The following is an 11,368-nucleotide window of genomic DNA, read 5'->3' on the forward strand; positions in this document are numbered from 1 at the left end:
GTATGCACATGGCATCCTGGAATCCCAAGAAGTGTTCATCACTTACCATCCCAGTTAATAATTCTTTGCCCCCTGTCCTGCCTTTCTCCTCCCAAAGCCTGTGTACTGCTTGCTTGGAAGCCAATTTATCAAATGAAGGAAAACTAAACATCCAGAGCTTATTTAGTTGTCAGATATGCCAACTTTACATGGATATGAGCTTTCCCACACCGGATCCTCCAAGGCAAATAGAATTGACAGGGGTGTAGTTATAGTTCAGTGGCAGTGTGCTTATCTAATAGGAAAAATGCCCATCGTCAAAAGAAAGAGAAAATTAAGAGAGCTGCTATTATAGTAGTACACTATCAGAAAGAAAAATTCTCCTTCTCATCCTTGATGCTCCACAATGATGGAAAAACTAAGAACCTAGGAAAAGAAAGCCTCCCCCAGAAAGTGGCACTATCTGAGAAGGATCGGGGGTGTGGCCTTGTTGGAAGAAGATTGTCACTAGGGGTGGGCTTTGAGGTTTCAAAAAGTCAGCAAGGTGTGCTCTCTGTCCCTGTCTCTGTCTCTGTCTCTCTATGGATCAGGATTTAGCTCTTAGTTACTGCTCTAATCTGCCTGCATGCCACCATGCTCTCTGCCATGATGATAATGGACTAAACCTCTGAAACTGTGAGACCTCAATTAAATGTTTTTCTCTTATAAAAATTGCAATAGAACAGTGAAAAAAGAGAGAAAGAAGAAATTAAGCCTGGCGGTGGTAATGCACACCTTTGATCGTAGCACTTGGGAGGCAGAGGCAGGAGGACCTCTGTGAGTTCAAGGTCAGCCTGGTCTACAAAGTGAGATCCAGGACAGGCACCAAAACTATATAGAGAAACCCTGTCTCAAAAACAAAACAAAACAAAACAACAACAACAAAAAAAACCAACTGGCATAGTGGTACATCCTTATAATTCCAGTACTAGTGAGGTAGAGGCAGGAGGATCAGAAGTTCAAGGTCATCCTTGCTCACACAGTGAATTTGAGGCCAGCCTGGGCTATAGTAGACCTTGTCTCAGGGAGAGAAAACGCTACAGATGGGCATATTGACACATATCTGCCATCTCAATATTTGGGAGTCAAAGGGGATAGAAAGTTCCAGACCAGCCTGAGCTACGTAGTGGGATCCTGCATCAGACACCGAGGGAAGGGGGTAATAAAAGTAGGAGAATTGCAAGTCCAAGGCAAGTATGGGCAACTTAATCTGAACCTGTCTCAAAATAACATTTAAAAGAGCCAGGGATAGTGGTGAACGCCTGTAATCTTACCATTTGGAAGGTAAAGGTTGTAACACAAGGAGGTCAAGGTACAAGTATATGTCTCCACAAATAAATTAATTAATTACAAATAAAAACTCAAAGGGAAAAGATGGCTTAATAATAAAGTATTTGCTCTGGGCTCAATCTCCAGTACTATAATTAAAAAAAAAAAAAAAAAATCTGCCTGTGAGTGAGATTCCTCTGTATTCAATAGAGTGACAAGTTCAAAGAGTCCTGAAGAGAATCCATCTGGACAGACAGCAGCAGTACTGTGCCTTAGTCTTTTAGTACTATACAAACTCAGATAAGATGTGGGGCTCAGGTTCTTCATCTGTAAAATCAGATTGGACCAGATGATCTTTAGAGCTCGCCAGCAAATATAAAACTCTATCACTAAAATGTCTTGATAGTTCACGTTGGTGTTATCCTGGTAAAAGCTATACCCGACTTTATACCGTGAAGAATTTTTGCAAAACAAACTTTATTTTTTCTATGATGAACCAGATTTATGAAAAAATAGCTTGGAAATTTAGAGAAGTAGAACATAAAAAAGCGGTAAGCATTCACAGAATCAACACTTTGAAATGAAAGCTGTTGGTTTTTCTTCTTCCCTTTAAGCAGGATTACAATCCTGTCCACTAGTCGTTCCCCTCCACAAACAGGCAGGAAAGGTGCATCAGACTCACCCACCACACTCCCTGTGGTCACCTTCCCCACAGAAACTTGACATTCCGTGAGATTACTGATTGTGGCTGCTATTTGGAAGAATGAGTCATCTTTACACCCCTCCCCCCATCACAAGATGACAAAACCATCAACTTCTTACAAACCAGAAATTCTTATTCAAGCAGCTAAAGCCAACAACCTAAATGGGTGAGAAAAAAAAAAAAAAAAAAAAAAAAGGATGAACAAAGTTGGGAACCAAATTCTGGTTTCCCTGTTTTGAAATGCAGATTTCCAGAGATAGAAGACGTTCCAGTAATAAGTAGTCAGTCCTATGTTGTATGTCCCACTTAACCATGATAATAATAAACCATTAATGAGGAGGGGGAGAGAGAGAAACTTGAATGGCAAGTTCCCTAACAACGGGTTCATAGAAGAATTAATAGAACTCTGTCACTCTGAATGAATGTCCTCTGTGGGGAAGGAAGGCTGCAGACAAAGACAGATGTACGGCCGGGGGGTGGGATGGGAAGCAATCCCAAAAGAGAAATATCTGTTTCCATTAGGTAAGAACACCTCAAAAGAACAATGAAGGAGAGAGGAGCAGTTTTAAGTTCTTGCCTAATGATCTAGATGATCTGCCCCTTGTTCTGTCCCCTGACAGCTAAAACTCAGGAGAGGAACTGTGAGGACTGTCACCAGTAATCCGTGACTCCCATTTCAGCAGAGTGACTGCTGGACCGAAGGATTCTTCCAGTTCAGTTTCTCACAGATGAGAAATGCAACATGCAAAGCCTCTCTGCAGGTCTGCTTTATGCAGCCAGCTGGACTGCATGAAAGGGGATTATAGGGAAGAGCCCTGGGGACAGAATGTGTTTCCTCCATCCAAGCTTCACAGGAATGAGGGGAAAGTTATTAGACTCCAGGAGACAGACTGCTCCACAGCAATCAAGTCCTGCCTCCAGCTGTGAACACAGACAAGCTGGCGACGAGTCCCCGCACGCAGCTCCTCTGCACAGGAGCATGTAGACACGGGGAGATGCTCTGCTGCAGTACTGAGTGACAGCGAGGAGCCACCGAGGGAAAACAGAGCTAGCAGTCCTGCTCCGCAGCCCCACGAGAACCCCTACACTTTCAGTTGCCCTGCCCAGGAGGCCCCCGCCTCTACCCGTTGCTAGGTGGAAATGTGAATCTCTTCAAGACATCCCAAATCTTCTCATTCCGTGCAGTGGCTCCAAAGCCAGGACATAAGCAGGTGGAGAAGGTGAAACTTACATAAGATTCCGGGCACAGGGCTTTCCTGGCCTGGGCACATCAACTTGAAAGAAGTGATCCACCGGGTCGGGCTGAGAGAAGTGAAGCCATCTGAAGTCTCCCTAGAGCTCCAGCACTCTGGGCAACACTTCCGCTTTTATCATAGTTTTTTACAAGAGGAAGAAAACAGACTGGTTCTTAGCCTTCGGGGAAACAAGAGATCCCCCCTTGGGGCTGTGGTTTAGAAACAGCTGGTCTCTGTGTACACCCAGGTGGCTGCCTCTGGATATTATAAATAATCGTTCCTGAAGCAAGGCTCCGCTCTGTATCAGGAGGCAGCTTGGATGGCTAAATTACTAGCTAGAACCAGTTTTCTCTGACAGCTTAGGAGGCCAGGCAGCCTTACCCATAGAGTCCCCCCTGAAGGATCCCACTCTCACTCTGCAGAGCCCCTAATTAAGGCTAGTCAGATTCAGCTGCTGTCTAGAGTGGCCCCACGATTTGACGTCCCCCAAGCACACACCAGATTGTTCTCCTTACCGTGCGAACAGCATTATCACTCCACTAAATATCACTTTCAAAGCCCTCTGACTGACTGTCCTACCCAGAGGCCATGTGCACAAAGTAACCACAGATCATGTCAGCACAGCCTTCAGATAAACTCCCAGGGGAGATGGCTTGGATTAAAATTGTCAGATTTAGAAGCACGATGGTGGGGGGGGGGGGAGTGGTTTGAACCTGAGACCTTGGTTGGGGGAGAGCAAAGAGAGCCTCTCTTCTCGTGTTAGAGCTAAAAATGACAGAGAAAGTCACTCCTCTGGTTTTTATTATTATTTTCTTTCTGCGAGATTGCCATGGTCACAGGCACGACCAGCTGAGGTACTGGAAGCTCCTTTCTTTCCTCTGCAGCCCACCAGACTCGCCGGCTTTTCCAGGATAAACTCAGTGGACATGGCAACCAGGACAAACACAGCAGCTGGCACTAATTGACTCCCTAGGTGATAACTTTTGGTAGGAGTCAGCAGAACTACTGAAAATATCCATCTTTCCTATCTAAACTGGGAGCCAGGCTCCAGGGAATTCTCTCTCTGTCTCTCTCTCTGTGTGTCTCTGTCTCTGGCTCTTTCTCTCTGTGTGTGTCTGTGTGTGTGTGTCTCTGCCTCTCTCTCTTCCCCATCTCTCTTTCTACATCTCTCTCTTTGCCCCGCCTCTTTTTCTCTCTCCTCTCTCTCTCCTCTCAGTATTTGAGATTGAATCCAGAACTTCACTCAAGCGAGGCCAATGCTCCATCACTAAGAGATCCTTGGAAATTCTTATGCTGGTTTTCTGTAACCGACTAACTTGAAACACACACACACACACACACACACACACACACACACACACACACACACACACACACTAGCTAACCCAGACTCTAGATTGAATGTCTACTCAGACCCAGGTAGTGTTTAGAGTACTTTGCACATATAATTTAGTCTTTTAGAACAATCAGTATTACCTTCGTTTTCCAGATTAAAAAAAGCAGAAGCACAGACCAATTCCGCGATGCTCCTAAGGCCTCAGAGCTAGTAAGTAGCAGAACAAGGGGCTGGCAGAATGCCGAGAAACGGATTGAACACAAAGACGTGCTCACTGGGAAAGGGGCCACATAAGGAAAGCATGGGATGCTACTGTTCATACCAACATCATCTCAGAACGACGATCTTGGCCTCATAATATGAGGATGTGCTCCGAGTGTCACAAATTAAGTCACACAATAGGACATGTCTTCTCAAAGTCTTACCATGGACAGTGTTCTTTGAACTGAGTCAACCAATTAAAGGACTGGGTTGGCTCCGGGGAACACCGGGGAACCTGTCCGAAGACTTCCATGTAACAGGCACTGAAGATGGAGGTCTACTCTGGAAGGGACCATCTCCCCAGGGCTTGGACTTGCTTCTACCACAGTGCTCACGGAAGGCAGGACAGGTACCCGCAACGTTCCTCACTGAATGAGTGAAAAGTGCCACCTGAACGGGGGGTTAGGTGGCCAGGGATGCTGCTGCCTATGGAGAACAAGACAAGGCTAGGGATGGCTGGGCAGAACCTAAGTGAGGGCAGTAAGGAAAGCCATGGTAACCTCGGAGCAGCAAGATAGATGCGGAGGACCAGCATCCCAAGAGACAGCTTATCACCCCCGAGAACTCAGTTCCTGCCTACAGCTGATTCCAGTCACCCCCTCCCCAAAGCGCTATCTACCGTTGGCAGGCTAAAAACACCCCCTTTCCAGTAGCTTCAGAGAGCCGGAGGCTATTCTAGAGGGGCAGTGGCGTCCACCCAGAGAGTACACCTCGCCTCCCGGGGACCTGGAGCCGCAGCCTCCTCCCCGCCGCAGCCCTGGCCCGGAGCGAGAGCACGGGAGAAGGGGGGGCGAGCGGCACGGCTCACCTCGCTCATCCCGGCGGCCGGACGGGGCGTGGCAAGCGCAGGTGAGGCGAGGGGTCCTCCGGGGATGCGTGGACCGTGGCCGGGAGTTGCGGGGGCTCCGGGGCGGGCGCCCTAAGCGGGCTCGGAGGAGAAAGTGCGTGCCTCGAGCCGCTGCTTCGTGCTGCCCTGGGCGCTGGGGCTGAAGCTCTGCTCGGGGGACCACTTCTGACCAGGTCCTGTCAGCAGCTCCGCGCGCCCTGACCGGCCCCATCTTTTATAGTGAGCTCGGGTCCCCGCCTCCAGCCCAACCAATAGAAACTCTGCCTACCGCAGACTGACAGCTCCTTGAACCCAGTGGTGGCAGGCTCAGGAATCTGCTGCATTTCCAAACTAGGGTAAGACAGACAGAGAGAGCGGGAAGGAGGGGGAGACCATCGGGGGATGAGAAGACAGAAAACGAAGTAGGCAAGCGGTGAAGGAGAGGGAAGTAGCAAGTGGTATCCGGAGGAACTGAACTCTGGTCCTGTGGAAGAAGAGCAAATGCTCTTGAGCCTTGTGCTCTCTCTCTAACCCCTGTTTTAGGGGGGGAATTAATAGGGAGGAAGAAAATAACAGAGCACAGGTAAATGCATGAACCTTCCGATAACTTTAGTTAATGTAGTTCTGTTTAATCTATATGGTTTCCATCCCTTCAAGGAAATTCTTTACATTTTCATGCCTGTGATACTTGTTGGCATTGTAAATTCTCTTCCTGTTTCAGTCAGCCAAACCTAGATACTTTCAGCTTTCACAGATACATTCTTTGGTTGATACCGTCACGGCCTGTTAAAACTCTAACTGCCCTTGTCTCAACCTTGCAGTGGTTTGGTCTCTTCTCAACAACCAAGTTCAAATAAGACCTCAAATAGTTTTTGTTTTGTTTTGTTTCTCTATCTTGACTTTCTGTACTTACACATTTCCCCTGGAAATAAGATCCACCTGAGTTCCTCTGATTCTGTCTCTAACAGGAATCTGGTTACCTCAGTTACTAAAGTTCTAACTAGGCTAGCTCCTCCTACTCAATACAGCCTACTCCTCTGGAATCTTTCTAATGAACAATTAATTAGCACTAAAAGGGTTGCCTAGCACTAAAGGTGAAGCAGACCTCAATTCTTAAGCTGCTATGAAAATATTCTAATGAGAATTCAGCCTCTAGGCTAGGGGTCAGCAAGTGTCCCAGGTAACAATCAAATTAATAAATGTTTTGCCTTTAAGGGACATATGTCCTCTTTGCTGAGACAGCTCCTATTATGCTTGAATACAGGCACAAACAATTACGTCAGCAACCAGGTTTGGCTGTGGCTGACATAAATGTATTTGTGACCATTGAAGTTTGAATTTCATATAAATTTCATGAGCTACAAAATTTCTTCAAGTTTTAGTGGAAGAGCTGGAAAGATGGCTCAGCAGATGGCTGACTTGCTTACCTTCCAGAGGAGCTGAGGACAGTTCCCAGAACCATATGTAACAGCTCCCAGCTGTCTGTAACTCCAGCTCCAGGGTATCCGGAACCCTCTTCTGGCCTCCACAGACACCGCACACACGTGGCAACATGGCATATACTCACACATACACTAAATAAATTTTAGTGTTAAAAACATTCTTGGCCGAGGGGGCGGGGTGTGCATGCCTTTGATCCAGCACTTGGGAGGCAGAGTCAGGTGGATCTCTGTGAGTTCAAGGCCAGCCTGGTCTACAGAGTGAGATCCAGGACAGGCACCAAAACTATACAGAGAAACTCTGTCTCAAAAAAACCAAAAAACAAACAAACAAACAAACAAAGCTAAACTCCCAAAAAAGCTAACTATATCACATAATAGGAAACAATGATCTGATTTTTTTTCAGTTATTTCTTTTTTTTTTTTTTTTTTTTTTTGAGACTGCCACTGCCTCCTAAGTGCTGGGATTAAAGGCATGCACCACCACCGCCCAGCTCAGTTATTTCATTTTTAAAAAGATTTATTTTTACTGAACAGTCCAATTAAAAAATGGGCTAAAGAGCTAAACAGAGAATTCACAAAACAAGAATCACAAATGGCTGAAAGACATTTAAAGAAATGCTCAACATCCTTAATCATCAGAGAAATGCAAATCAAAACGACTCTGAAATACCACCTTACACCTGTCAGAATGGCTACGATCAAAAACACCAATGACAGTCAATGTTGGAGAGGATGTGTAGCAAAGGGAACACTCCTCCACTGTTGGTGGGAATGTAAACTTGTACAACCACTGTGGAAATCAGTATGGTGGTTTCTCAGAAAATTAGGAATCGAACTACCTCAAGACCCAGCCATCCCACTCTTGGGCATATACCCAAGGAATGCTGATTCATACCATAAAGATACATGCTCAGCTATGTTCATAGCAGCACTATTTGTAATAGCCAGAACCTGGAAACAACCTAGATGCCCATCAATGGAAGAATGGATGAAAAAAATGTGGTCCATATACACAATGGAGTACTACTCAGCAGAGAAAAACAATGAAAGCATGAAATTTGCAGGCAAATGGATGGAACTAGAAAAAATCATCCTGAGTGAGGTAACCCAAACCCAGAAAGACAGTCATGGTATGTACTCACTCATAAGTGGATTCTAGATATAAAATAAAGAACAATCAGACCACAACCCATAGAACTATGGAGGCTATATATATATATATAGCATGGAGGTCCCTAGGATGACTGTGGCTTATAATAAATTTCGGTTTTACTCAATTATTGAAAAAAAATAGCCAAATGAATGGAAACACATGAACTATGAATCAAAGGCTGAGGGGCCCCCAGCTGGATCAGGCCCTCTGAATAGGTGAGACAGCTGATTGGCTTGATCAGTTTGGGAGGCAACTAGGCAGTGGGACCAAGTCCTGTGCTCATTGCATGAGTTGGCTGTTTGAAACCTGGAGCTTATGCAGGGACACTTGGCTCAGTCTGGGAGGAAGGGACTGGACCTGCCTGGACTGAGTCTATCAGGTTGATCGCAGTCCTTGGGGGAGGATTTGCCCTGGAGGAGGTGGGAATGGGGTGTGGGCTCGGGGTAAGGGGAGGGTGTGGGAGGGGGGAGAATACGGGAACCGTGGCTGATATGTAGAACTGAATGGTATTGTAAAATAAAATTAAATAAATAAATAAAAAATTTTAAAAAAACCAACAATAACAACAACAACAAAAAAAATGATTTATTTTTGCTGGGTATGGTGATGTACACCTTTAATCCCAGCACTTGGGAGGCAGAGACAGGTAGATTTCTGTGAGTTTGAGGCTAGCCTGGTCTACATATCAAGTTCCAGAACAGCCACAACTACACAATAGAGAGACCCTCTTAAAAAAAAAAACCCACAAAACAACAGCAACAAAAATAAATTGTTTCTTAATGTGTGTAAATATTTCCCTGCATATATGTATATGCATTGTATGTGTGCCTGGTACCCAAGGAAACTAGAAGAGGGTGTTAGTCCTATGGAACTGGAGCCACAGGTGGTTGTGAGCCTCCATGTGGGTGCTGGGAACTGAACTTAGGTCCTCTGCCAGAGCAGCAAGTGCTCTTAACCAACCCTCTAGCAGTGATATTTTTGATAATTTATTTATTTTTATTTTATCTGCATTGGTGTTTTGTCTGCATGTATGTCTGTGTGAGGGTGTCAGGTCCCCCAGAACTGGAGTTACAGACAGTTGTGAGCAACCACATGATTGCTTGGAATTGAACCCAGGTCCTCTGGAAGAGCAATCACTGCTCTAAACCACTGAGCCATCTCTCCAGCCCTATTTTATTTCTTTTTTAAAATTATTTTTATTTTGTTTTATGTGTATAAGTGTTTTTTTCTGTGCACCATATGTGTGCCTGGTGCCCACTGAAGCCAGAAGAGGGCATCGGATCCCTGAGACTGGAGTTATAGACAGTTATGAACCACCATATGAGTGCTGAGAATTGAACCTGGGTCCTTTGGAAGTGCATCTAGTACTCTTAATTGCTGAGCCATCTCTCCAGCCCATGATTTATTTTACTTTTAATTATGTGTATGTGTGTGTCTGGAGAGGAAACAGTACATTTAAGTGCAGGTTCTGATAGAGGCCAGAAGAGGGCATTAAATTACCTGACGTTGGAGTTACGATTAGTTGTAAGCCACCCTGATGTGGATACTGGGAGCCAAACTCTGGTCTTCTGCAAGAACAGTCCATGCTCTTAACTCCTGAGCCATGTCTCCAGCCCCAGTAAAACGATTCTTACTTGTGGTAAGCTATATTTGGCTCATAAATCAATCCTTGACATAGATGATTCATATGATAATATAAATATGCCGAAGTGTGCTATAATAGTAAGTCATATAATGATAAATACTAATATGTCAAAGAAGAAAGACATTAGTTAGGACCAAAAACGTCAAAAGTTTCCTGGAGAAAGTAAGAATGAAGCTAGGCCTTAAAGGAAGGAAAGACTATAGACAAATGGAAGAAGGAAATCTGGGTGATAACAACAAGAATACAATCAAGGTAGATATGGAAAAGTACAATTGAAGATCTATGGAAGGGTCTTGAATATCAGAGGAATTTTTTAACTTAGGCCCCGTACACATAGCATTGCTATGGCCGATAAAATGGCTCAGCAGTGAAAAGTGCTGGCCACATAAACCTGATGATGAGTTTGCTCCCTGGAACCTATTTAGGTAGAAGCGGAGAACGGACCTCACAAAGCTGTCCTCTGACCTCCACACGTGTGTCATGGCATGAGTTCCTCCCATCATACACACAACAATAATAAATAAAATAAATAAGCAAACAGCATTTGTAGATTATTTTTACAGAGAAAACGGTTTTATAAGAGAAACACTAACAACAAGAAGGCCGTGATAGGAACCCTGCAGCTGTACAAAGTATAAAAGCCTAGGAGACAGGAACAGGAGAAAAAGGACAGCATCAAGAAACAGACAACACTGCCGGGCGGTGGTGGCGCACGCCTTTAATCCCAGCACTCGGGAGGCAGAGGCAGGCGGATCTCTGTGAGTTCGAGGCCAGCCTGGGCTACCAAGTGAGTTCCAGGAAAGGCGCAAAGCTACACAGAGAAACCCTGTCTCGAAAAACCAAAAAAAAAAAAAAAAAAAAAAACAGACAACACTGGGCGGTGGTGGTGGCGGCGGCGGTGGCGGCGGCGGCGGCGGCGGCGGCGGCGGCGGCGGCGGCGGCGGCGCACGCCTTTAATCCCAACACGTGGGAGGCAGAGCCAGGCAGATCTCTGTGAGTTCGAGGCCAGCCTGGTCTACAGAGTGAGATCCAGGACAGGCTCCAAAACTACACAGAGAAACCCTGTCTCGAAAAAACAAAACAAAACAAAAAAGAAACAGACAACAGGCTGGGTGGTGGTGGCACATGCCTTTAATCCCAGCACTCAGGAAGCACTCACTCTGTGGGTTCCGGGCCAGCCTGGTATACAGAGTGAGTTCCAGGACATCCAGGGCTGTTACACCGAGAAACCTTGTCTCAAATAATCAAAAGAAAAGAGTTTCAGGAACAGAGAGGAGGAGGTAGAAATAAGAATCATCAGTTATAGGCCAATATGGGCTAGACAATTCTTTTTCAAAAAACAAAAATCCTCATGCAGTCTAGACTTTATAGCCTAATAGGAAAGATACTAGCATGCAACAGAAAGGCATATTGTTTTAAGCGCTGTGGTAGAAGTCTAGGGAAGTGTAGAGTCCCATAAAAGTAATAAAAGTAATTGAAA

The 11,368-nt window shown here is 45.3% G+C and overlaps 1 protein-coding gene across 3 annotated transcripts in view; it reads right to left on the bottom strand.

The window, feature by feature from the left end:
- Pcp4l1 (Purkinje cell protein 4 like 1) overlaps nucleotides 1-11,368 on the bottom strand; it is a 41,864-nt gene that overhangs the window by 15,864 nt on the left and 14,632 nt on the right. Inside the window, exon 1 of one of the 3 annotated variants that reach the window (XM_006990638.4) lies at nucleotides 5,631-5,878. The exons of 1 other annotated variant lie outside the window; for it this stretch is intronic. In XM_006990638.4, the coding sequence (XP_006990700.1) occupies nucleotides 5,631-5,639 (9 nt within the window). In that variant the 5' untranslated portion in view covers nucleotides 5,640-5,878. Of the gene's footprint in view, nucleotides 1-4,986; nucleotides 5,205-5,630; nucleotides 5,879-11,368 lie in introns of those variants that run through there. One more of the 3 variants, XM_042258579.2, reaches the window with a different exon arrangement.

The sequence above is a fragment of the Peromyscus maniculatus genome, chromosome 11, assembly GCF_049852395.1.
Source record: "Peromyscus maniculatus bairdii isolate BWxNUB_F1_BW_parent chromosome 11, HU_Pman_BW_mat_3.1, whole genome shotgun sequence".
Classification (NCBI taxonomy): Eukaryota; Metazoa; Chordata; class Mammalia; order Rodentia; family Cricetidae; genus Peromyscus; species Peromyscus maniculatus.